Source organism: Pseudophryne corroboree, chromosome 2 (genome assembly GCF_028390025.1).
Source record: "Pseudophryne corroboree isolate aPseCor3 chromosome 2, aPseCor3.hap2, whole genome shotgun sequence".
NCBI classification, from domain to species: Eukaryota; Metazoa; Chordata; class Amphibia; order Anura; family Myobatrachidae; genus Pseudophryne; species Pseudophryne corroboree.
The window spans coordinates 50,780,293-50,808,227 of NC_086445.1; the positions used below are offsets into that span (position 1 = coordinate 50,780,293).

At 45.7% G+C, this 27,935-nt stretch overlaps 1 protein-coding gene across 2 annotated transcripts in view; it reads right to left on the minus strand.

The window, feature by feature from the left end:
• Positions 1-27,935, minus strand: part of GDPD4 (glycerophosphodiester phosphodiesterase domain containing 4) — a 71,730-nt gene that overhangs the window by 22,571 nt on the left and 21,224 nt on the right. Inside the window, exons 1-9 of one of the 2 annotated variants that reach the window (XM_063951279.1) lie at positions 24,970-25,022; positions 23,043-23,252; positions 21,704-21,807; positions 17,446-17,539; positions 16,682-16,741; positions 13,802-13,900; positions 9,765-9,858; positions 8,837-8,982; positions 3,312-3,394 (exon numbers count right to left, since the gene is read on the minus strand). In XM_063951279.1, coding sequence (XP_063807349.1) covers positions 3,312-3,394; positions 8,837-8,982; positions 9,765-9,858; positions 13,802-13,900; positions 16,682-16,741; positions 17,446-17,539; positions 21,704-21,807; positions 23,043-23,225 — 863 coding nt within the window. In that variant the 5' untranslated portion in view covers positions 23,226-23,252; positions 24,970-25,022. Of the gene's footprint in view, positions 1-3,311; positions 3,395-8,836; positions 8,983-9,764; positions 9,859-13,801; positions 13,901-16,681; positions 16,742-17,445; positions 17,540-21,703; positions 21,808-23,042; positions 23,253-24,969; positions 25,023-27,935 lie in introns of those variants that run through there. The other variant, XM_063951278.1, reaches the window with a different exon arrangement.

Sequence of the window (27,935 nt, forward strand, 5' to 3'; positions counted from 1 at the left end):
CGCATCTTCAGATGCATCAGCGGATAACCCTGTCTCCAAGGACAAGGGTGTTTCTTCTGCGGTGGCTGCAGAGTGCTCATCTATGAAAGGGCTGCAGATTCGGCATTCAGGACTGGGTCCTGGTGACCACGGATGCCAGCCTGAGTGGCTGGGGAGCAGTCACACAAGGAAAAAATTTCCAGAGAGTGTGATCGAGTCTGGAGACTTCTCTCCACATAAATATACTGGAGCTAAGGGCAATTTACAATGCTCTAAGCTTAGCAAGACCTCTGCTTCAAGGTCAGCCGGTATTGATCCAGTGGGACAACATCACGGCAGTCGCCCACGTAAACAGACAGGGCGGCACAAGAAGCAGGAGGGAAATGGCAGAAACTGCAAGGATTCTTCGCTGGGCGAAAAATCATGTGATAACACTCTCAGCAGTGTTCATTCCGGGAGTGGAAAACTGGGAAGCAGACTTCCTCAGCAGGCATGACCTCCACCCGGGAGAGTGGGGACTTCATCGGGAAGTCTTCCACATGATTGTAAACCGTTGTGAAAAACCAAAGGTGGACATGATGGCGTCCCGCCTGAACAAAAAACTAGATATTGCGCCAGGTCAAGGGACCCTCAGGCAATAGCGGTGGACGCTCTGGTAACACTGTGGATGTACCAGTCAGAGTATGTGTTCCCTCCTATGCCTCTCATACAAAAAGTACTGAGAATCATAAGAGGGAGATGAGTAAGAATGATACTCGTGGTTCCGGATGGGCCAAGAAGGACTTGGTACCCGAAACTTCAAGAGATGTTCACGGAAGACCCGTGGCCTCTACCTTTAAGAAAGGACCTGCTCCAGCAGGGGCCTTGTCTGTTCCAAGACTTACCGCGGCCGCGTTTGACGGCATGGCGGTTGAACGCCGGATCCTGAAAGGGCATTCCAGATGAAGTCATCCCTACCCTGGTCGAAGACAGGAAGGATGTAACCGCAAAACATTTTCACCGCATTTGGCGAAGATATGTTGCGTGGTGTGAGGCCAAGAAGGCCCCTACAGAGGAATTCCAACTGGGTCGTTTCCTACATTTCCTGAAAACAGGACTGTCTATGGGCCTAAAATTAGGGTCCATTAAGGTTCAAATTTCGGCCCTGTCGAATTTCTTCCAGAAAGAACTGGCTTTAGTGCCTGACGTTCAGATGTTTGTAAAAGGGGTACTGCATATACAGCCTCCTTTTGTGCCCCAGTGGCACCTTGGGATCTCAATGTTGTTTTGAGTTTCCTAAAGTCACATTGGTTTGAACCACTCACCACTGTGGACTTAAAATATCTCACATGGAAGGTGACGATGCTATTAGCCCTGGCTTCAGCCAGGCGTGTGTCAGAATTGGCGGCTTTATCATATATAAAGCCCTTACTTAATTTTTCATTCTGACAGGGCAGAATTGAGGACTCGTCCTCAATTTCTCCTTAAGGTGTTTTCTGTTTTTCACATGAACCAACCTATTGTGGTACCTGCGGGTACTAGGGACTTGGAGGACTCCAAGTTACTTGACGTTGTCAGGGCCCTGAAAAATATGTTTCCAGGAAGGCTGGAGTCAGAAAATCTGACTCGCTGTTTAGCCTGTATGCACCCAACAAGATGGGTGCTCCTGCTTCTAAGCAGACGATTGCTCGCTGGATTTGTAATACAATTCAGTTTACACATTCTGTGGCAGGCCTGCCACAGCCAAAATCGGTAAAAGCCCATTCCAAAAGGAAGGGGGCTCATCTTGGGCGACTGCCCGAGGGGTCTCGGCTTTACAACTTTGCCGAGCAGTTACTTGGTCAGGGGAAAACACGTTTGCTAAATTCTACAAATTTGATACCCTGGCTGAGGAGGACATGGAGTTCTCTCATTCGGTGCTGCAGGGTCATCCGCACTCTCCCGCCCGTTTGGGAGCTTTGGTATAATCCCCATGGTCCTGACGGAGTCCCCAGCATCCACTAGGACGTCAGAGAAAATAAGATTTTACTTACCGATAAATCTATTTCTCGTAGTCCGTAGTGGATGCTGGGCGCCCATCCCAAGTGCGGATTGTCTGCAATACTTGTACATAGTTATTGTTACAAAAATCGGGTTATTCTTGTTGTGAGCCATCTTTTCAGAGGCTCCTTCGTTGTTATCATACTGTTAACTGGGTTCAGATCACAGGTTGTACGGTGTGATTGGTGTGGCTGGTATGAGTCTTACCCGGGATTCAATATCCTTCCTTATTATGCACGCTCGTCCGGGCACAGTATCCTAACTGAGGCTTGGAGGAGGGTCATAGGGGGAGGAGCCAGTGCACACCACCTGATCCTAAAGCTTTTATTATTGTGCCCTGTCTCCAGCGGAGCCGCTATATCCCCATGGTCCTGACGGAGTCCCCAGCATCCACTACGGACTACGAGAAATAGATTTATCGGTAAGTAAAATCTTATTTTTATGGAGTGTGCGCAATTTGGGATCCGTCCGGCTTAGAATCCGTCCCAAAGTGTCAAAAACCCTGCAATCAATAGGAAATGCATTGTGCGATCATAGATGCGACTATTTGCACCCGGGCGCGTGTGGTCGCTGCCGTGCGAGTGCATTGCGGCAACGATGAGGGGGGGGGGGGGGGGGGGCACACCTGTAAGAGCTGTTTCACTATAGGCGGAATGTAGCGAATTATTTCTCTACAAAACCTACGTTTTCCATTATCTTCAATGTTGATTTGAGAACCTTTTTGTTGATGAATTACTTCCATTGTTTACTGGAAATGCCTCAGCTTGCACATAAATTGGGAAAATAATGAAATAATAGTAACACCATCCAGCTATTCACTATTTCTATCATCTGCAGCCTTACCTGCTTGCAATCAGCTGTAATAAAGGCCCCTTTTCTTTTGCAGTGAATGGAAGGGTAATCAATATAGATCTATACATATTAGAGAATCACTTGGATGGGAAATAAGGCTGAGGGAATGTGATCTTACAGAGGGACAGATAGACCTTAGCTATCAGGCTGTCGTCGTCGTCTAGCCTCCCCCTGGTTCACACGGTGATCCTGGATCAGGGTAACAGAGCAATGAGGTACTCTATCTCTTCTATCTGGGCTGTATATTAATGACTGGCCGCTATCCCATCAGTTCATTTGCAGATAAACCCTACACCGGGTGTAATCGATGCCAGGGATCTGACGGCCAAAACACAGGGTTTCAGAACGGTCTATCTGCCCTAAAATCTGACTTATCAATCTCCCGCAGCTGCCTTTGTCATAAGCCTTCACTTTGCTGTTAGCCGTCAGGTTATTAGGGGTATGTGGGGAAAAGATTTTACCTCATAGTCACATCAGTTTCTAGGCCGTCACCGCCATATTCAATAGTTTTCTCAAATGACATCTTGGTATTTTCTGGTGCCAGCTGTAAAGAGGAAGGGTGAGGGGTAAAACAGAAGATATAAACTCATGTAAACTGAAATCTATATATTTATACTAAGGGGTCTATGTACTAAGCTTTGGAGAGTGATAAAGTGGAGAGAGGTAAAGTACCAGCCAATCAGCTTCTAATTGTCATGTTATAGGCCGTGGGCCTAATTCAGCATGAGTTGTAGTTTTGAGAGAAATCTGTGAAGGCAGTCGCCGGGCAGCCATGTTTTGGGTTGCAGCAGCTGTGTGTGACGTCACGCAGCCACTATGGCCCACCCCAAAAACGGTCCGGACACACCTCCGTTGTCTGGACCACGCCCCTCCAGTTCTGCACGCCGCCCCTAAAATGCCGCAGGGAAAACCGGGTCCCCGCCTCCCGCCAGGGCTTAGACTGCGATTGCAGTTTAAGTCCTTGCGCATGCTCTGATTCATGCTGAATCGGCCCCTGTGTTTGAAAAACAACACTCAGGAGCTGACGGATTGGTACTTTATCTCTGTCCACTTTATCTCTCTCCAAGGCTTAGAACATCTCCCTCCTATATATATATATATATATATACAAAGTAGATGTTCCTGGTGACCGGTGCCACAAGACAATGACCCCCTCACCACAGAAACAGGCGGCACTCCACGGATTTGAAAGTGAAAAAAATTCTTTATGCAACAAGCATCATGTAAAATCCAACGTTTCAACACCACGCTGGGTGTTTTTCTCAAGGATACATGGGTGAAAAACAAACATCACCCATGTATCCTTGAGAAAAACACCCAGCGTGGTGTTGAAACGTTGGATTTTACATGATGCTTGTTGCATAAAGAATTTTTTTCACTTTCAAATCCGTGGAGTGCCGCCTGTTTCTGTGGTGAGGGGGTCATTGTCTTGTGGCACCGGTCACCAGGAACATCTACTTTGTACATACCACTGAGGAGGGCACCCCGGTCCATACAACAGCAACTGTTCCTGAGTGCCAACTACGTCCACCACATATATATATATATATATATTATGCCACTAGTGAGCATGAACCAGAACTATTAGTGGTTATATTGGTAAATGTATTATGTGTCGTATGGGGGAGAAGTGATATCAGCGCACGTTATGTGCGCTATACTGCTTCTCCCCCATGTATGATGGCAGTGGTGTCTGCAAGGTGATCCATATTGGCGCTGCTATCTAAAAGATAGCAGGCCAATATGCGCGGGCAATGTATCTGACCGTTCCGACACCAGCAGCTGTCCATTTAGGTTTCGACAGCTGCAGGTGGCGATGCCCGTAGACCACAGCAGGGACAGAGCTGTCCCTGCCTGTGGCGGGTGGCGGCTCCTGACAGCGCTGGGGCTCTCGTGTGAGTAGTGAGATTCCGCACATGCGCAAGGGGAGCCGGCCGGGAAGGAGACACAGCGCTGCTTCGGCAGGAAGTGTTCTAGTGGTGCGATGCGTGCCGCTATAATACATTTACCTGCTAAATCCAACAACTGTTTATGTGGCATGCTAAATGCAGCAGAGTCCTCCGAGGAATAACCACTGGTAATTGGTTGGTGGAGGTGCCGTGTAACACTCTACTAATATAACCCCTCCCTCCACAGGTCTGAGTGTGTGTGAAGTTGCTGCCATTTTGGAAGTTCACGGCTTCCACGTAGACGGTTTTTCTCCTCACAATTTTTTTTTCTATCGGTGCTTCTGGCGTGACAAGCTTGTGTCACATGAGCAGAGTGTCACATTCCTCCTGCCAGTTGCCTTAGACGTATTGGTGCTTCTGGCGTGACAAGCTTGTGTCACAGGAGCAGTGTCACATTCTTTTCACTGCCTTTGTTGTGTTTCATTTATTAAGTCCAGAACAAAAGCCGGTTTAATTGCTATTTGTTGAAAAGTCTGCCGTGGCCACTGCAGTCTGACAAGCGCTGATGGCTGCTACCCCAGCAATGTGCAGGCGGTGAGATCCTATGCACACCGGGGGTTATATTGTACAGGACTAATGCTGTATTTGGCCTACTGACCTTTGTTAAAATGCTGACAGTTTTGCATCATGGCACATGTGGGCGGGTTACTACTAACCAATCAGAATGGTTGAACTCACGCTCGCACCAATCAAAGTGCAGACATAACGGGCACTATGCCTGTCATGGTAGATAGATCTACAATAAAAAGGTCTACAGTCAATAGGAAGACCACTAATGGTCGACATGCATTTGGTCGACATGGTCAAAGAGTCGACATGGTCAAAAGGTCGACGCGTTGTTTTTTTGTTTGTTTTTTGTGTTTCTTACATTTTTACAACTGTTGCTTCATTTACTATCCATGTCACAAACTATTAAGTTTAGTAACTTTGTGGCGAGCAAAGCGAGCTACCGCGCCCGAAGTGTGGCGAGCAAACGCATTTCCAAAAAATTAAGCTAACATTTAAAAAAAAAAAGGAGTTTATACTTGCTCTTGCTTATTCAAGCACTCGCCCGTCCAACACTTGTACATATGATTCATATGTATAACATTATCTCTCTACCTTACTTACTAGCATACATGCTTATCACATTATAGGCCATCTATATAATCTACTATAGGTAACCAAGTAGGCAAGGTAATTTTACCATAGCAACCAATCACAATCTAAGTGTCATTTTGTAGTGGTGCTTATAGAATGAAAGCAATGGTCTCATTGGTTACTAAGGTTAGACCAAGTTTCCTTACACAGTCACCTTTTCATTTCATACCTCACCGCCAAAAGTAGGGGATTATGAAGTACTAGGTGAGTCACTGCGCTCTACGGGCGCTCTTCACACCGTCATAAGGGGCTACGCCCCCTTAACCCTTGCACGCCCTTGTGTCGTGCAATATTTTTATTATATGGAGTATTACCTCCAATGATAATTGTGTGAGTGGTTAAATATTGCACGGACAAAGGGCGTGCAATGGACAAGGGGTTGTAGGCCCTTTCAACAGCGTGAACAGCGCATGCAGGGGCTGATGAATCACCTAGTAGTTGCTGTGGTTGGGGGAGTGGCGGGTGCGGAGGAGACGCGGATGGGGGGAAGGGGTCAGGGGGTGCCACTGGTGGGGGAGGGGTGGTTGCAGTGTGCCACGGGTGGGGGAGGGGCTGGTGCGGTGGTGTCGTGGGTGGGGGAGGGTCTGGTGTGTGGGTTCTGTGGGTGGCGGAGGGGGTCTGGAGCCACCACGGGTGGGGGAGGAGCGGTTGCAGGGGTGCCACGGGTGGGGGAGGGGCAAATACGGTGGTGCTGCGGGTGGGGGTCCGGAACCACTGCGGGTGGGGGAGGGGCGGTGCGTGGGTGCTGCGGGTGGGGGCTGGAGCAACCGTGGGTGGGGGAGGGGCGGTTGCGGGGGTGCTGCGGGTGGGGGAGGGGGTCTGGAGCCACCGTGGGTAGTGGATGGGGGGGTGGGGGTGTCGCAGATGGGGCCCGGAGGTACTGTGAGTGGGGGAGGGGCAGGTAATGTTTCTCCTGCTTCTCCTCCTGGAAGCAGCTAAGCTGCTGTCCTCCCTTTGGCAGTGGCTCTCCCGAAGACTCGCACAGCAGCCAGTCACTATTGTTAGTGCCGGTGTCCCAACGCGCCGCATTACAGGGAAGAAGATGCACTCAATAAACTACAGCTCCCAGCAGGCCTTAGCGCTGGAATGCTTCGGCGCTTAGGGCTGCTGGGAGTTGTAGTTTATTTAGTGAGTCTACTTCCCTGTAATGCGGCGCGTTGGGCCACCGGTGCTAACAATAGTGACTGGCTGGCAGAACTGACTGACTGGCTGAATCAATGTAAAAGGTGAGAGTGCTGTGCAGTGTCAGTGACACTGCACACCCACTGCACTGCACAGCACTGTCACCTTTTACATTGATTCAGCGTCCAGACATTACCCTCCGTGAAATCACCCACTCTATCCTTTACATTCGCCATCTCAGTGCTTCCAGGCCGGCAGTCCAGGTGCTGTGTTGCGGAGCCAGGGCCTCTGGGGATCTGGGCACGGCTGTGGCGGGGAAGTACTTCTGTGACATCACGCGCAGAGGAGGCTCCGGGGCTCAGAGAGTATGCGGTACAGGCAGGGCTATGAAAGCCTTCCGCTGCACCGCTTTCATACACATCTATACCGGTGGCCACAGCAGCTTTTGTTCCACCTGCGCCGCGGCTAGGGAGTGGGGATTGTTGGTGCTGGAGGGGGCAGGCGGACTGGCAGCAGGACATAGGACGCTGCAGTAAAAGGATGTTTTTTCCCTATCTTCAGCTGCACCTTTTTGGCATTTACAGTACACTACCTTTTTTTATGGTCTATACCGATTTTTGGCCCTCCAAACTTCAATTGAAAGTATAGGAAAAGGGGTGTAGCCACGCCATTTTACCCGTGACCACGCCCCCTTTTTGAATATGTAGCGATTTTTATGTGTAAGTTGTTGCAGGGTATGTTGCTACAGATGCAGTGGGCCTATTTTGGGGTGTGGACCTGGAGCTGCATCTCCATCAGCCCCACTGTCAATCCTGCTCTGGGAACTCACAGCAGCCAAAGGACAGAGCCTCCCATTGGATGTAACCTGTGTTGGAGGGCGTTTCTCGCCCAATCAGCTGTGGACTGGGTGTGATAGACCTGCTGCTAACCCAATGAGAGCTCCTAGCCACGCCCAGCGTTATACACACAGTCACAGAGTGACAGATCTGGGCTATTATATAGGAGATGATAGAATTACCTCCATTTTTAATAAAATGACAAACAGGTTAAAAAACTGTTGTTGTCGAAACCTATTCTTATTGTCTTTCCTCAAAACACAGTAAAACTAGTTCTTAATGTATACAAGCCCTGGCAAAATGTCAAGTGTTTTAAATTTAAAAAAAGTAATTTAAAAGGCCCGGAAGCAAACTGCTTTTTGTGTGGTTTTATTTTCATGTAGCTATTTTTAGGTAATTTGTGACGCAAAACATTTTTAAAAAAAAAAGGTGCGTCTCAAAGAGAAAAACAAAAACATCTAGGTGTCATTTTTTTAAAAGAGAAAAAACAATTAAGAATGTTGCGATCTGGCTAGAAGGCAGTTTTTGTGTCAGCTTGCTTATTTTTCATTTGGTTTATTTATTTATTTTCTTTTCGCTTTTGCCAGAAGTTTTAAGACCACTTTGTATAGAACGGTGGCGTGACTTTTGGAATAGTTTGGAAAAACAAATTCAGATTTTGCAACTTGCACATGAGCTGGAGTTTGGTTACACAACTTGCACGTGAGCTGGAGTTTGGTTACACAACTTGCACGTGAGCTGGAGTTTGGTTACACAACTTGCACGTGAGCTGGAGTTTGGTTACACAACTTGCAAGTGAGCTGGAGTTTGGTTACACAACTTGCACGTGAGCTGGAGTTTGGTTACACAACTTGCACGTGAGCTGGAGTTTGGTTACACAAGGCCGAAGGGAAAAGTGGCGTTTAGTTACATATAAAACAAAGTGGATTTGTCACTTACTGTGGGCAGTCCTCTGTGTCCTATCAGCAGGGGTTTTACTCCCAGTGTCCCCTCCTCCCTGATGCAGGGCGAGTACATTCCCAACGGGATAAAATACAGGACGAGCAGCAGGGCGAGATACGGGCCTATGATCACCACCTGAGTGACTGTAATTACACAGAAATACCATCAACTTTCCTCATAACAATGAAACAATATAGGACAGCATTGTAATTAAAGAAAATATAAAAAAAGAAAAAAAAATTAATATGGCCGTATAGGGCAAAGAGAAACAAAACCGTGACTGGCTTACTTCTGCACCCACATGTAAAGAGGAGAGATTGGCCTGCAGGATAAGCTTCTTTCATGTACTGCATTTATGAAGGGGTTCCCTAGTCACCCTGTAAAGGGCTGCGATTCCATTCTTTGTGCTTAGTGGGATGATATTGCAGTCGTACTTTTGGGAGACAGGGCTTTTGTAGGCGCACTTCAGTCATGTCATAAAAGTGCCCGATGTTATAAAGACAGCCCACGTAGTGTGTTTTTAGAAGTTTAAGAGGTAAATTTACTAAATGTGTAAAAATAAAAAAAAGTGAATGTGTTTCCCACAGCAACCAGATTCTACCCCTAAGTGTTTTTTTTCCTTTATAGTCGAATAAATAAATGCTATGTTTTATGTATTATATCCTTATTTTGTGACACTGTATGTTTGTATTTTTCTCTAGTGGAAATATTATATATAGCTATACTACACATACATTATAAGCAAATGATGAGATATAACTATTTGAATTATTATTATTATTATTATTATTATTATTATTATGAAAGAAAGAAAATGTTTCAAGGCTTTTGACTAAAAACTGTCCTGAGGCCTTCTGTAAGGAGATAAGGGCCCAGCAGCTCAGGCTATTATATCACAATATTATATATATAAAGAGCATCTTACCTTTGGTGCTCATCCTGACGAAGTACAGAATAACCGGCCAGGATAACAGAGTCATTGCCGCAAGAGAACCAATGTGCAGATAAGGAGCGGTCACCTACAATATATGGAAACAATGGTATACATAGTTACATAGTTGTTGAGGTTGAAAAAAGACAAATGTCCATCAAGTTCAACCTATATTATAATTTTTTTTTTTATTGTTAATTAAATGCTGTATCTCTGGAGATTTTTTTTCTGCTAGGAATTTATCTAATCCATTTTTAAACTTATTGATTGAGTCCATCATTACTACCTTCTCTGGCAGTGAATTCCAAATCCTTACTGCTCTTCCTGTGAAAAACCCTTTGCTCCCCTGAGTATGGAATTTTTTTTCTTCTAACCTCAGGGGGTGTCCTCGTGTCCTATGTAGTGTTTTTATGGTAAACAAATCGTTTGATAAATCCTTGTACTGTCCATTAATGTATTTATAAATATTAATAATGTCCCCTCTCAGTCGCCTCTTTTCCAGTGTGAACATATCAAGCCTTTTAAGTCTTTCCTCATAATCCAATGCCTCTAACCCCTTAACCAGTTTAGTGGCTCGCCTCTGAACCTTTTCGAGTTCCAAGATATCTTTTTTATAGTATGGTGCCCAAAACTGTACACAATATTCCTGGTGTTGCCGCACCAATGATTTATACAGAGGCAGGATTACACTCTCATCCCTTGTCTCCATACCCCGTTTTATGCATGCTAACACCTTATTAGCCTTTGTTACATAGAAACATAGAAACATAGAATTTGACGGCAGATAAGAACCACTTGGCCCATCTAGTCTGCCCCTTTTTTTTATCCTTTAGGTAATCTTAACCCTTTTTGAACCTTAATTCTTTGTAAGGATATTCATATGCCTATCCCAAGCATGTTTAAATTGCTCTACAGTCTTAGCCTCTACCACCTCTGATGGGAGGCTATTCCACTTATCCACTACCCTTTCTGTGAAATAATTTTTCCTTAAATTTCCCCTGAACCTGCCTCCCTCCAGTTTCAGTGTATGTCCTCGAGTTCTAATACTTCTCTGCCTTTGAAGAATGTTTCCCTCCTGAACTTTGTTAAAACCTTTGGTGTATTTGAAAGTTTCTATCATGTCCCCCCTTTCCCTTCTCTCCTCCATACTATACATGTTAAGATCTTTTAGCCTTTCCGGGTAAGTTTTGTGATGTAGGCCATGCACCATTTTAGTTGCCCTTCTTTGTACACTCTCTAATGTATTTATATCCTTCTGGAGGTATGGTCTCCAGAACTGGACACAGTATTCCAGATGAGGCCGCACCAATGACCTATACAGTGGCATTATTACTACTCTTTTCCTGCTACTGATTCCTCTCCCTATGCAACCAAGCATCTGACTTGCCTTTCTCATTGCTTTGTTACATTGCTTTCCTGCCTTTAAGTCACTTGAAATAGCGACTCCTAAATCCCTTTCCTCCTCAGTAGTTTCCATTATAGTACCCTTGATACTATATTTAGCCTTTGGGTTTTTGAGACCCAAGTGCATGATTTTGCATTTTTTAGCATTAAACTTTAGTTGCCATGTTCTTGACCATTTTTCAAGCCTAGCTAGGTCATGTTGCTGGTATAGTAGGCACTAAAATATCATATAAAGATTACCTGTCACCTAAACAAAGCGGGGGCAGCCATTTTGTGAGCTGAAGCAAGGTACAGAAGTAGGCAGCCAATCAGATCAATAGGTAGCGGTAACACCAAGTGCCTCAGTAATGTCACTATTGCTAGAGCTCTGACTGGATGCATTATCACATAAATAAAACAAAATGGCTGTAGGCCATAAATGTATATTCATTTACTCTCCATCCTATTATAACAATTTGTAGACTCTGCATCTCAGCACTAATCATGATCATTCAAAGTCTGACCAGTATCACATATCCTCTTATATGGGGGAGATGTATCAAACTTTTGAGAGATATAAAGGTGTGTATTCATGAAGCAGTGAAGAGAGTGGAGCAGTGAGCCAGTGGAGAAGTTGCCCATGGCAACCAATCAATGTTGAGGTAACATGTATAAAGTGCATTCTATAAACTTGTATGTAACAGCTGATTGGTTGCCATTGGCAACTTCTCCACTGGCTCACTTCTCCACACTTTTCACTGCTTCATGAATAGACCCCAAAGTGGATAAGTTGACCATGGCAACCAACAAGCGTCTAACTGTCATTTTATAGACTTAAGTTAGACGCTGATTGGTTACCTTGCATGGTTTCCCCACTTTATTTCTCTCCAACGCTTGCTACATCTCCCATAGAAGTATTTACCCTTAAAGTATAGGACTAATGGACAATCATGGATAATTTTAAAATTTTTAAAGTAGGGAACAAACGAACCCTGTTATCCTGAGTAAGGGGAGTGCCTCCCCTGGGAAACCCTTCCTCGGTTTCCGAATGATAGATAGACAGTGTCTAGATAGACAGTCAATAGGTCAACATGCATTAGGTTGACAGGGTCAATACGTCGACAGGGTCAAAAGGTCAACATGTAAAAGGTAGACAGTGCTTAAGGTCGTCAGGTACAAAAGTTTGACATGTTCAAAAGGTCGACATGACAATAGTCGACACAAGTTTTGGGGGGGTTTATCCCATATTTGTCAGCTTTTGCTTGATATACCAGCCACATGGACCATGATTGGGAATAATAACCTTGCCCGAAGCGTGAAACATAGAAAATTACACGCTTACAAACTGCTGTCGACTGTTTTGGGTCAACCATTTTCATGTTGACCTTTTGACCCTGCCAACCTAATGCATGTTGACCTAATGACTGTCTATAAATCACGTAGATCTTTCATTCCCCCCCCCCCCCCCTTCCTCTGCCCCGTCAAAGGAGATGATGATGGGCAGAGGTTGGTACTGTGGGATGTGCCCACCAGCGTAATACCATCAGCTCCTGCTAGTAGCACTTGGAACTCAAACACTGGTATCATACCATGGTGAAATGGCATGACATGTGCCCACCCTGTTTCATACATGGCAAATATGCCAGCTCAATTGTAAAATGATCCTCTTATATCAAGGCCTGGGTTAAATAAATTAAAAGAAAAAGAAAAGTCTGACGCTAACCTGAGTGATCCAACAAATCAACAAATCAATAATCAAATAATTAGTAACAGTGGTGAATGCCGCCTCTCCCAAACTCTCTTGGATGGGACAGATATAGGGAATCCTAATGCTACCATCTTGTGATTGGCTTGCGGTCTCCTATGTAACGTACCTGCTTTTTCGGCTTATTTACCAAACATACCGTAGGTGGCAATTTCTACACTGCAGTAACCTTCAATCATTGTCAACACTAGATAATACCTTTAGACTGTTCAAAGCTATTTGATAATTGGTACTTGGTAGCTCTAAGCTACTGTATTGTGACAATGTGCATCTATGTTAGTAAATTACCCCCTACATACAGGGGACGTGGTTATTTTGAATGCTGAGGCATGAGGAGAGAATGATTAGTTACGGACAATGGGGGTCATTCCGAGTTGATCGCTAGCTGAATTTGTTCGCAGCGTTCAGGCTAAAAAAAACGGCAGTTCTGCGCTTGCGTATGTGGTGCAATGTGCACGCGCGACGTACGGGCACAACGAACGATGTAGTTTTGCACAGGGTCTAGCGATGCATTTCAGTCGCACTGCTTGCCGCAGAGTGATTGACATAAAGTGGGCGTTTCTGGGTGGCAACTGACCGTTTTCAGAGAGTGTGCGGAAAAACGCAGACGAAGTGATCGCAAGCGCTGAGTAGGTTTTGAGCTACTCTGAAACTACACAAAAAATTGTTTGCAGGCGCTCTGCGATACAACTGTTCGCACTTCTGCTAAGCTAAAATACACTCCTAGTGGGCGGCGGTATAGCGTCTGCACGGCTGCTAAAAACTGCTAGCGAGCGATCAACTCGGAATGACCACCCAATATAATAGCCTGCTTTTGTGTATATATGTACAGAAGTATGTCAGGAGAAGCGCCCCCCTATCCATCTTGGGTTCACAGCCGTACCTGGAATGAGAGACGCACGGTCGCCCATTCTTCACCCCACAAATTAGACAGGACCGCAAGTGCAATAATAAAGAGTAAGAGGACAACCAGCGTCCCGACCTGTTAGCAATAAGAGGGGACAGTCAGACAGGCAGCAACACAACATCAATCAATACAGACTTTAGGGGTCTATTCATGAAGCAGTGAAAAGAGTGGAGAAGTGAGCCAGTGGAGAAGCTGCCCAAGGCAACCAATCAGCTGCTCTGTATATGTTTATAGTATGCTAATTCTAAATGTTACTTCAATGCTGATTAACTTCTCCACTGGCTCACTTCTCTTCTCTTTTCACTGCTTCATGAATAGACAGACCCCCTTTAGAACAAGCTGTAATGTGCAAATAAGTCACAAAATAAACTCACAAAGGGTCATTTACAAACGCAGAAACATACTACCCCCGCTGAAATGTCATTTCTTCACCTTCCATCACGTCACGTTACTTTTATCAACTTTTTCCAACATATGCAAATAAAACAATACAACAAAATGTAACGCAAAGCGTCCGCACAGGTGCTCTTATCAAGGTGGAATGGGGGCGCTTGCTCCTGTATATTATCAAGGCAGGATACAGAGGTGAAAAGAGTGGGGAAGTGGAACAATTGAGAAGTTGCCCATAGCAACCAATCAGTTTCTACCTATCATTTTATAGAATGTACTTGATAAATGCTACCTTAATGCTGATTGGTTGTAATGTGCAATTTCTCCGCTAGTCCACTTCCCCACTCTTTTCACTGCTTAATACATCACCCCCATAGTCACCGGTTTCTAAATAACCCTGAAAAACAACTTTAGTGGAAAGTAGAGTAGGGGAATAGACGGATCTTTCTTTCACAAATCACAATGATTCATTGAGCATAAAGTTACGGCAAGAAAAAAATAGGATTTTGCATCAAAATTCTTCAGAGTTGAATAATCATAAAAATCTCTATTTACAATAACAGTACTGCAGAACTGGAAAGCATTCTCTATGTCACAGTCAAGTGAAGTGATAGCGTGCCTCGTTAGGTATAAAAGAATATAAGGGGGGCCAGAGTAAAGGGGGGGGGGGGGTTATAAAAGCTTGGAGAGTAATTCGGGACGGGATGCCCCACCACCCACGGTATGCAAATCAGGGTTTATTAATGCTGTATGCATGACGATCTAAGCAAAGGACAGGTAAGAGGTGTCATGCATCCCACCTACAGTGAGAAGAGAATACCAACCAATCAGCTCCTACCTGCCGCATTACAGGATGTGTTTCGAAAAATGACAGAATGAGCTGATTGGTTGGTACTTTATCTCTCTCTACTTTTCTCTCTCCAAGCTTTGATAAATACTCCCCTAATCCCACCACCCCTCTCCAGGTCAGGTCTGCCCGCAACCACAAAGACCTCTTCCATTACAAGGTATGGCCCGCCCGTAACTCGGGTAACCTGGCCACACAGGGCCATCCCTAGCAGCGAGAGGGCTATATAGCCAAAGGAAACCCTTCATCCTCTCTTTTCTTCCAGTCTTTCCCAACCTCCACATCCCAGCACAGGGACAGGGTCAGCAGCATTGACGTGGATGCTACGTTATGAGGTACTACAGCAAGAGGGGTCCGCGGCAATACACACGGGTACACCCAGGAGGGGGTATCAAGAGCACAGGAAGACGCACATGAGGACTTGCACCCTGCTACCAGTGCACTATGCTGAGTGCTTAGCGCCGGCTTATTATAATCCTTACTATAAATCTCTTGTGTGTCTGATTAAGGGGTATATTTACTAAGCCTTGGATGGAGATAAAGTACCAGCCAACCAGCTCCTAACTGTCATTCTTCAAACCCAGCCTGTGACATGGCAGTTAGGAGCCGATTGGCTTTGACTTCGAGTCCAATTCAGATCTGATCGCAGCAGCAAATGGGCAAAACCATGTGCACTGCAGGGGAGGCAGATGTAACATGTGCAGAGAGAGTTAGATTTGGGTGGGGTGTGTTCAAACTGAAATCTAAATTGCAGTGTAAAAATAAAGCAGCCAGTATTTACCCTGCACAGAAACAATATAACCCACCCAAATCTAACTCTCTCTGCACATGGGGGCTAATTCAGACTTGTTCGCTCGCTAGGGTTTTTTTTCAGTCCTGCGTTCGCATAGTCGCTGCCCATAGGGTGGTGTATTTTCACTTTGCAAGTGTGTGAACGTATGTGTAGCAGAGCTGTACAAACAGATCTTGTGCAGTCTCTGAGTAGCCCAGGACTCACTCAGCCGCTGCGATCACTTCAGCCTGTCCGGGACCGGAATTGACGTCAGGAACCCTCCCTGCAAACGCCTGGACACGCCTGCGTTTCTCCAAACACTCCCAGAAAACGGTCAGTTGCCACCCACAAACGCCTTCTTCCTGTCAATCTCCTAGCGAACGGCCGTGCGAACGGCTCCTTCGCACAAACCCATAGCTGAGCGGCGATCCACTTTGTACCCATGCGACGCGCCTGCGCATTGCGGTGCATACACATGCGCAGTTTAGACCTGAACGCCCGCTAAACGAAAATGCAGCCTCGCGATCAGGTCTGAATTACCCCCATGGTTTTGCCCATTAGCTAACAAATTTGCTGCTGAGATCAGATCTGAATTAGGCCCTTTATCTTCGTCCATTTTATCTCCGTCAATAGCTTAGTAAATAGACCACTAAGTCTTGAATCTGTAGTTTTTAGTACATTTGATTTGCAATTTAAAAAGGTCTAAGTAATTTTTGCTTTTAACTGAAGTGTTTTTCGTCGGCGGTTAATCAGTCTATGCACAGGTGTAACACCGTGGCTGCGCAGTGGAGGTCATCACATCATCATCTCCTCGCAGTGCCGTCACTTCTCGTGCTGGGTGTCTCACCTTGTGGCTCCAGTGCAGGTACAGCTGCTGGCCTTCCGAGAGCAGACATACCGCCAAAACCTAAAGACCAAAAAATAAATCGGATTTATTTATTCAAATAATTTATTTATTCCGATAATTTGACCCCCATCGGTGGTCGCGTGTAAACACAGGATGGGCTTGTTTGTTTTTGCTGAGGGTGCATGTATATTGGGCGCCAGATTTGAGGGGCGCTGAGACGGTCGGAGACAATGGTGAGTCGGAAGCATGCAGGGGTAGGCTACGGCTGGATCACCCGGTGCAATAAAGGGTTTTTTTTTTTCCCTATCTGTGCTGCGTCACGTCATCACGTGCGCTGAAGAACAGCACAGCCGCCACTTTCCCAGTGTTTTGCACACATAGTAGGAAAAATCACTGGGAAAATGGCCACTGCACCATTTTTTCAGAGACCTGCACATGCACTCTAGAAAGCACTAGGGTCCCCTAGTGACCCTAGTGCCCAGAGCTATGGCGCTGCCAGCTAGAGAGGAGGGTTCCCAGACAGAGCCTGAACACAGGCGTCCTCCTCTCTAAATGCGCCCCTGGTGATGAGGTAACATTTATAAAGTGCATTCTATAAAATTATACGGAGCCGTTGTTTGGTTGCCATGGGCAACTTCTCCACTGGCTCACTTTTCACTGCTTCATGAATAGACCCCTCATCTAGCAGGGTACGTGTACTTACTCAGTGCGCATGAAATAAAAAAAAGACATTTAGGTAGCTAGCCCACAAGATAAAGACTTACCACTAATATTCCAATGTATGTAAATAAAACAGCTACCACCACTAAGATTAATACCGACCACAGGAACCAGTATCCCAGACTCCTATACGTATACCTGGGAAAAGAAATACACATAATGGGAATTTGATGCATAGTTCACACAGAATTGGTTTAGCAACATGGCTGACGTAGCTGTGATAGTGTAGTAAGACCTCTGTCAATGGGAGATGAGCTGCAGAAAATCATTCATCGATTCATTTATTAACTACATGTAAGGAGGTCATGTCCCATTTTGCTAAGTACAGGCACTGAATAACTCGTAGAAAAACAATAACCAATAAAATAAAAACAGAATGTCCATAACACCTGTATGGTGCGCCCTACTTCGCTCCAATCTACACCAGCAAGGATAACTAGGGGGGGATTCAATTCCAGCCAATGAAACTTTGGGTGAAATTTCATGATGTTTCATCCATGTTTTTTCACCCGGAAAAAAACGGTTCTGCAGGTTAAGCGAAACCTGTATGTTTTCGGTAGAAACAGCCCAGCTTTCGGGGTGAAAACGGGGCTGTTTTCAGGGATTGTGCTCCGTCCGGAGGCAGGTGAAACAAATCCCTGTAAAGCAGTGGCATGCGCCGGCTTATCGGGACTAATTTAATAGCCCCCCCCCCGGCAATACTTTTACACCCGCAGTTGGTGCGGGTAATTGAATATCCCCCTTAGGGGTCTATTTACTAAGCCCTGGATGGAGATAAAATCGATGGAGATAAAGTACCAGCCAATCAGCTCCTAACTGCCATGTCACAGGCTGTGTTTGAAAAATGACAGGAGCTGATTGGTTGGTACTTTATCTCCGTCCACTTTGGGGATAATTCAGACCTGATCACAGCAGCAAATTTGTTAGCAGTTGGGCAAAACCATGTGCACTGCAGGTGGGACAGATGTAACATGTGCAGAGAGAGTTATATTTTGGTGGGGTGTGTTCATACTGAAATATAAATTGCAGTGTAAAAATAAAGCAGCCAGTATTTACCCTGCACAGAAACAATATAACCCACCCAAATCTAACTCTCTCTGCACATGTTACATCTGCCCCACCTGCACTGCACATGGTTTTGGCCAACTGCTAACAAATTTGCTGCTACGATCAGGGCCAGTATTTACTAAAAATCAGAGTTTGTCCGATTTGTGTTTTTTTTCTAAGTCCCAATCCGGGAATTCACTAAGCACCAATCTCGGCAGTGTTTGGACTATTCGTAATGGTTTGAATGACAACGTTCAGAAATACGAATGAATAGACCATCGGTTAAACGCGGCTGTTATTTAATAGAATACGGGCATTCACTATTCATTCGTATTTGGGTGTTAGTCTCTGAATGCTCAAGTGCGGGTCTGTTTTTTTTCGATTCGTTAAAAAAAGCAGCAAAAAAATAGACCTGCTTTTTCCAGTCGAGTTTGGATAACTATGCACGGATCAGTGAGATCTGTGCATGGTTATCTATGGGAAAGGGTCTGTTTAGTGTAAAAACTGAAAAAAAAATTGCGTGGGGTCCCCCCTCCTAAGCATAACCAGCCTCGGGCTCTTTGAGCCGGTCCTGGTTGAAAAAATATGGGGGGGGAAATTACAGGGGTTCCCCCATATTTAATCAACCAGCACCGGGCTCTGCGCCTGGTCCTGGTTCCAAAAATACGGGGGACAAAAAGCGTAGGGGTCCCCCGTATTTTTGAAACCAGCACCGGGCTCCACTAGCCAGGTACATAATGCCACAGCCGGGGGACACTTTTATACTGGTCCCTGCGGCCCTGGCATTACATACCCAACTAGTCACCCCTGGCCAGGGTACCCTGGAGGAGTGGGAACCCCTTAAATCAAGGGGTCCCCCCCTCCAGCCACCCAAGGGCCAGGGGTGAAGCCCGAGGCTGTCCCCCCCATCCAAGGGCGGCGGATGGGGGGCTGATAGCCTTTTGTAAAAATGTGAATATTGTTTTTAGTAGCAGTACTGCAAGTCCCAGCAAGCCTCCCCGCAAGCTGGTACTTGGAGAACCACAAGTACCAGCATGCGGTGGAAAACCGGGCCTGCTGGTACCTGTAGTACTACTACTAAAAAAATACCCCCAAAAAAAACAGGACACACACACCGTGAAAGTATAAGTTTATTACATACATGCACACCTCCATACACACATACTTACCTATGTTCCCACGAGGCTCGGTCCTCTTCCCCATGTAGAATCCTTGGGGTACCTGTGAAAAAAATTATACTCACATAATCCAGTGTAGAATCAGACCTTTGAATAATCCACGTACTTGGCAAAATAATAAAACGGAAACCCGACCACGCACTGAAAGGGGACCCATGTTTACACATGGGACCCCTTTCCCCGACTGCCAGGACCCCCCCTGACTCCTGTCAAAGAGGGTCCCTTCAGCCAATCAGGGAGCGCCACGTCGTGGCACTCTCCTGATTGGCTGTGTGCTCCTGTAGTGTCTGTCAGGCAGCACACGGCACAGATACAATGTAGCGCCTATGCGCTCCATTGTAGCCAATGGTGGGAACTTTGCAGGCAGCGGTGAGGTTACTTTCGGTCAACCGCTGACCGCAAAGTTCCCACCATTGGCTACAATGGAGCGCATAGGCGCTACATTGTATCTGTGCCGTGTGCTGCCTGACAGACACTACAGGAGCACACAGCCAATCAGGAGAGTGCCACGACGTGGCGCTCCCTGATTGGCTGAAGGGACCCTCTTTGACAGGAGTCAGGGGGGGTCCTGGCAGTCGGGGAAAGGGGTCCCATGTGTAAACATGGGACCCCTTTCAGTGCGTGGTCGGGTTTCCGTTTTATTATTTTGCCAAGTACGTGGATTATTCAAAGGTCTGATTCTACACTGGATTATGTGAGTATAATTTTTTTCACAGGTACCCCAAGGATTCTACATGGAGAAGAGGACTGAGCCTCGTGGGAACATAGGTGAGTATGTGTGTATGGAGGTGTACATGTATGTAATAAACTTATACTTTCACGGTGTGTGTGTGTCCTGTTTTTTGGGGGGGTATTTTTTTAGTAGTAGTACTACAGGTACCAGCGGGCCCGGTTTTCCACCGCATGCTGGTACTTGTGGTTCTCCAAGTACCAGCTTGCGGGGAGGCTTGCTGGGACTTGTAGTACTGCTACTAAAAACAATATTCTCATTTTTACAAAAGGCTATCAGCCCCCCATCCGCCGCACTTGGATGGGGGGGGACAGCCTTGGGCTTCACCCCTGGCCCTTGGGTGGCTGGAGGGGGGGGACCCCTTGATTTAAGGGGTTCCCACTCCTCCAGGGTACCCCGGCCAGGGGTGACTAGTTGGGTATGTAATACCAGGGCCACAGGGACCAGTATAAAAGTGTCCCCCGGCTGTGGCATTATGTACCTGGCTAGTGGAGCCCGGTGCTGGTTTCAAAAATACGGGGGACCCCTACGCTTTTTGTCCCCTGTATTTTTGGAACCAGGACCAGGCGCAGAGCGTGGTGCTGGTTGATTAAATATGGGGGAACCCCTGTCATTTTTTCCCCCATATTTTTTCAACCAGGACCGGCTCAAAGAGCCCAAGGCTAGTTGTGCTTAGGAGGGGGGACCCCACGCAATTTTTTTCCGAATTTTTAAGACTTTAAACAACTTTTTAAGGTACACAATGAAGCCCTGCACGGATCTCACAGATCCGGCCGGGATTCCTTGTGTTTTGTCAGGCAGTGTTTTACTCATCACTCCCGTAAAACACTGCCTGATATTACGAATCACATCGACATCGGAAAAAACGATTGTGTAAAACTCGGCAGCTTAGTGAATGATCGTATCAGGATTCAAAAAGTTGCAGTAAAATGCACCCGATACCATTCGAGTTCAAACACCCTTCAAAACGGCCAAAACACAAATCTTTGTAAATATACCCCCAGGTCTGAATTACCCCCTTTATCTCCATCCAAGGATTAGTAAATAGATCCCTTAGTGTGAAACAGGGACTAAGGGGTACATTTACTAAGATGGGAGTTCTGTTTAAGATGGGATATTGCTGATAGCAACCAATCAGATTCTACTTCTCATTTATCTAGCCCCTTCTAGAGGATAATAGCCGGAAACTGACTGGTTGCTATGGGCAACATCCAATCTTAAATAGAACTCCCATCTTAGTAAATTTACCCCTAACTGTTACTTCTGCACACCGTACAGAATAAGAATACACGCTGTACTCTGCCACTTGTATTCAGCATCAGGAACTGCTGACATGGGAGTACTCACCAGTCAAAGTCATTATAGTCATTCTTTGCTTCACCCCAGAAGTACAAGAAGACCAAGGAGAGGCAGAAAGCCCCGATCAGGAGGACGAAGAAGAGGCCCTCTGTCTGAAAGATGGAAATGCAGATACTGGTAACGCGTTCTTGTTATTAGCAATAACAGAGGCTCATCCCTACACTTCCCACTTACAGAGTAGACCAGTCAAATTAAAATGTCAGCTCGTTATTTCCTGGTGGGGTGTGGGGCTATTTTTAACGGTAACATAATATTTTCTACAAAGTGAGAAGAACAATGGTGGTGCTTCTATCTGACTACTTGAGTCATAAAGGAACTGTTTAAAATACCATTAAACTTGGACATTCACATAGGAAAACATTTAAGCCAACAGCCCCCCCGTAGCTATTTGGGGGCTGCTACACACAGACTTTTATCCAGTGTTCCTTATAAACTAGGTCACACAAATTCTAGATCTGACTAGTTAGCATTAGTTTACAGTAAACCTAAAACTTATTTTCTACCACTTCCACTGGTAGCTTGTGCCAAACAGTGCCCTTGGCTGATGAAACTGGGCAACCATCGGAGAAACGCGTTAGGATAACCTATATGGAGCAACCCCGCACTCAGAGGGCCAGATGTGCTAAGCCTTGAAAAGTTATCAATTTCACAGTGATAAAGCACCAAGCAACCAGCTCCTAACTGTCACACCCAGCCTGTAACATGGCAGCTAGGAGCTGATTGGCTCATACTTTATCACTGTGAAATGTATCACTTTTCAAGGCTTAGTACATCTCCCCCTCATCGCACTGCAGCATCCGCAATTAACCGGTGGTTGGTGAGATACAGTCTATATTTGCCCACCGCATAAGGCACACCGGGGTCTATTCATGAAGCAGTGAAAAGTGTGGAGAAATATGCCAGTGAAGAAGTTGCCCATGGCAACCAATCAGCATTGAGGTAACATTTATAATTTGCATACGATAAAATTATACAGAACAGCTGATTGGTTGCCATGGTCAACTTCTCCACTGGCTCACTTCTCCACTCCTTCATGAATAGACCTTACTATACGCTTCACTTGCCATATATACTGTATATAAGTTATTTCACCTGAAGAATTAAATGTGACCATCATTTGAATGTACTACTGAGTTATGATTTATATTATGTCATTCATCTTGTACAGTGCTACACGTGTGATTACTGTTATTATACTGCATGTTTTTAGTGAAATATTTAGATTTTTCTTAGTTTGTGAGTTGGTTCGTTGCTGTGATATAATTCCTGAGTGGGACGAGCGCTCCTTAAGTACATATGTACCCTCGACCGCCTCAGCACCTCTTACCCTCACACAGCAGCACTGTCCAGGCTCCGCCTTCTGGCGCTGGTACCGCTTCCACCGGCAGCTGTACAGGCCCGCCAGTAGGGAGATGAACGGCTGATGCTCATAGTGCTGGAGAAGGCGTCTGCGCACGATTTTCAGCTTCCCCAGCCTGATCCTCCTGAGGTTCTTCAGCGAAGTCCCCATCGGAGGAGCCTTACATTTTCCTCATTTCTGTAAGCAAACACAGGGGCTTTAAGCGGGGCAGGAGGCCTACAAAGCCGTCATAATTATACCACAGTAGACGTCAGTTGCATTTTGCGGTTGGCATGGAAGAATAATTTGCAGACTCTGCTGCCAAAACGCTTTTCTGTTTAAGAAAAGTTTTGAATAATTTTTTGGATGGGGACACGTTGCAGCGAATTTCAATGGAACCAGATTGCCGAAGTCCTTTTTCTCGATGATAAGACGGTAAAGTAGATCCAATTTTAAACTGCATTTCGAAGCCTACATTCTGTGACCAACGCGTTTCTCAGGATAGATTTGTCAGCTTTCTGGTAGCACAAGGAAATGGCCGATGGTACCACAGCCCAATCTTCTATGTGTACTATAATCGGGGGCAGGCTGGGCAGGGGGGTAGGGTGCCATCAGCCCCCGGTCCCAGTGCAATTTAAGTGTTGCAGGGCCGCCTGACTGGATGCTCCTGCTTCCCCTGGCCACTGCTCAGCTAGAGACAGATAAAAGAGTAGAACAGGTGCAAGATTTTTGATAAACTGACACTTAATTCAATGTTTATACAGTAGATAGGTACGGCCCGTTATTTCATTAGCTATTATAACCCCACCCACATTACACAAACCACACCCCCAATATTATTGTCATGAACATTTTTGAATTGCATTCCCTGTGAAAAGCTGGGCCACTTGCTTGAGTCTGCCTCCCAGGCTGAAAGTTGCCAGCCAGCCCCTGATTATAATCCAGTAACTGGGCGTTCCAGGTTTCTAAAGACTATGGCGGTCTATTTAGGCAGTGCTGCATTTTTTCTCAGGTACTGACTGCGCATGTGTATGCACTGCAATGCACGCGCGTGTCAGACAGCAACAAAGGGCATCGCCGGTCAGCAACGGGATGGTGCGAAAAAATCCGTTCGCACGGGGGCGTTTGCAAGGTGATTGACAGGTAGAGGCCATTTGTGGGTGGCAACTGACCCTTTATTGGGAGTGTTCGGAAAAACGCAGGCGTGTCCAAGCGTTTTCAGGGAGGGTGTCCTACGTCAGCTCCGGCCCCGATCAGCCTGATGTGATTGCACTGGAGGAGTAAGTCCTGGTCTGCGCATACACTGCACAAAGTGAATTTTAGCAGCTCGGCATATACATGCAATCGCACACTTACACGGTGAATATACACCCCCCCCTGGAGGCGGCGACTATCTGAACGCAGGACAGCGATATTAGCAGCCCAGCAATCAGATCTGAGTCACCCCCTATGTTCCCCTCCCCATTTGCACAGCATCCTGGTTGCGGGCACAGACTGCAACATCTCTCCAAGGGCCAAAGTAGGAGATTCCTCCATAACAGACAGGGGACGCAGCAGACGGCATGGGGTATGGCTGTGCCAGGTAAAGCCCAGCTGACTGCAATCACATCCCATGCACTAATGCTAGGCACGTGGTTAAAAGATATCTACATTTAATCCCACTTTTGTAAAAGGAAAAATTCCAAAAGTCGGTAGAAGAGGATATAGAAAACATTTATGTTAATAATCAAACATTTAACATTACGTTTTTTCGTGAGGAGGATGAAGCCCTAAAGGATTTGATGAACAAGAATAAAGCACAATACAGAGAGGAGGGAGGGCAATCATGAATACCAATTAATATTTAACAGAAGCTGTGGTTTTGCTATCTGACAAGGATACTTATTACATTTTATTTTTTTCAGTACCCATTGACCTTTGGACGGTGGTCTCCCCTTCACTGTGAAAATGCCCCGGGCTCTTATTGAGAAGTGTGTGATTCACCTCCTCATTTCTCCTGAGTACATTTGGAGAGAGACTGAAGTACAGGAGTTGGTAGACAAAAGGGTGGACATGACACAAGACACAAATGATTCGCAAAGAATTCACCTCACCTATAATAAAGCAGGGGGGGGGGGGGGGGGGGGGTTAAATTGCTGGATTGCATGACAGGAGACTATGTTAAGTATTTGAGCAAGGAACCTAAAATATGCTTTTTTTTGCTTCCAGCCAAACGGCCAGTGATGAGAACAGGTTTGCTGGCAAATCTGGCGGCAATAGATTAATAAGGAAACAAATAGGACTGTACATACTAAACCCAGAAACTAAGACATCAGGACACGATACACCTCCCAAATCACCACAAGATTCCAGATGTCGCCTTGTAATCCATTTATTCTTTCGGGGAAAATATAGGCACCTGCAACTGTAACATGCAGATCACAGATAGGCACGGCGGTGACACAGTTCCCTGGATGCTGATTATTCCATTCATGTGCATTCATAGAAAGTCACGCGAAATCCATGTTTACGGCATCACACAGTGTCCATAGCCACTAGGGGTTCGCAAAAGTAGTTTAACCAGGGCTACATCTTTGCAATTGATTTATAGGACCAATTCATTTCTATGGCCTATTCATTTCAATGGACTTTTCAATTGACATAAATGGGTCTATAGCCCATTGAAATAAATGGGCCATATACAGTACATTAACAGAGATATGCAGCACCTTCAATCATTTTCTCCCCACCCATAAATAGATAATCAATCTCTATTGATTCGTGATCAAAGCAAAGAGCTTCTGAAGAATACCCCTGACGCACTAACATTCATGTTATAGCTATTATGGGAAACTGCTTCTGATTGGCTGATATTTAGGTACATCAACATCTTATTTGTGTTTATACTTTATTAAATATGCCCACCATTCTCTCTCACTCCTCTGCAGAAGGCTTCCATGTTAAGAGGAAGTTCCATCACCAACATAGCAGACATAGGCCCTCATTCCGAGTTGATCGCACCAAGCAACTTTTTGCTGCTCGTGTGATCAACTAATCCCCGCCTATGGGGGAGTGTATTTTAGCATAGCAAGGCTGCGATCGCTTGTGCAGCCCTGCTATGCTAAAAAAGTTTCCTGCAAAACCAGACCAGGGTAAGAGTTACTTACCCTGTGCGACGGATCCAGCGACGAAGGTCCCGCCCTCCAAACGCATCGACACGCCTGCGTTGGACTTACCGCGCCTGAAAAACGGTGAGTATCCGACCCGGAACGCCTCCCGCCTGTCCATCTTCTTGCGATCGCTGCTGCGATCACATTTGTCGCTGGCGGCGCCGGAACTGCTGCGTGCGAACGGGTCGGAATGACCCCCGTAGACTGACACTCTTGCAGTCTTGCTTTGCAGAAATGCACAGCACAAACTGATGGACTCACAATGACAATGGGACCAGTCATTTTATATCATATCAAATGTCTCAGTTTTTTTTACCTATACCAGAAGCCTATAGATGTGGGAGGAGCTTCCGCTACACTTTAAGGAGTTCATGTTCAGATCTGAAAGTTTCAACGTTAGTGTTTATTGGTCCATTAAGGATGACATCACTGGTATTTGTTTTGCATGTATAACATATTCCAATAAAGTTGAAACAACTTTATACTGTTTTATTGGTGCAATTAATATCTCTACGTGAACTGCAGCTGTTATCTCTGCAGCCGCACTTCCTCTGTCTCAGCGCCTTGCCACATTTTAATATAATATTCATTTTATTTATATAAAGCTTTTCTCCAAAAGGATTCAGGCTCTTTACATAAATCATGAACATAATATAGAGGTTTAGCTTTACTGAAAATACAGAAATCATGAACATAAAACAGAGGGGTGTAGTATTGTATGCCGGCGACCAGCATACCGGCTGGTCACTCTTATCTCACTCTTCTGCTTTTATTAGCTGGTGACATATCACCAAATCCAGGCCCCAACCACCTTTCCCTCTCACACTAAGCTGTCTCAAAACAACATAGAAATCCATCTAACCTCATAAATATCACGTGTCTCCCATCCCCCTCCAAGTCACTAAAATGTGCCTTATTGAATGCACGCTCTGTTTGCAACAAATTAACATCCATCCATGACCTCTTCATATCTCACAACTTTAAATCTGCTGGCTATAACAGAAACATGGCTCACACAATCAGACACGGCCTCCCCTGTAGCACTGTCACACGGTGGTTTCCACTTCACACACACATCTAGGCCTAATAATAGTAAAGGTGGTGGGGTTGGAATCTTACTGTCACAGTTTTTCACATACACTGCTCTACCTCAGGTTCCATCACTCGCATTCACATCATTTGAAGTTCACTCTATCAGGATTTTCACCCCCTTCTCTCTGCGTGTTGCAGCTATCTATCGCCCTCCTGGGCAACCTAAACAACAATTTCTAGAAGATTTTTCTGCCTGGCTCCCACACTTCTTATCCTCTGACATCTCCACCATCATTATGGGCGATTTCAATATAGCTCTTGACAGTCCACAATCTGTTCATGCATCCAAACTCCTCTCTCTAACCTCCTCTCTTGGCCTAACCCAATGGTCCAACTCCTCTACTCACCAGGAGGGCCACTGCCTTGATCTTGTGTTCACCAGGCTCTGCTCAGTTTCCCAACTCATTAACACTCCTTTCCCTCTCTCTGATCACAACCTGATCACCTTCACAATCTCTTCTATTACTTTAAATTCTAGGACACTAAAACCAAGCAAGCCTCCTCTAACACGCAGAAATACTAACAATATAAATTTTCAACAACTTTCCACTTCTCTGCAACAACGTCTCTCACCAATCTCTACATTCACCACACCTGACACTGCTGTATCCCACCTGCACCAGACCCTAGAGAGTGCCCT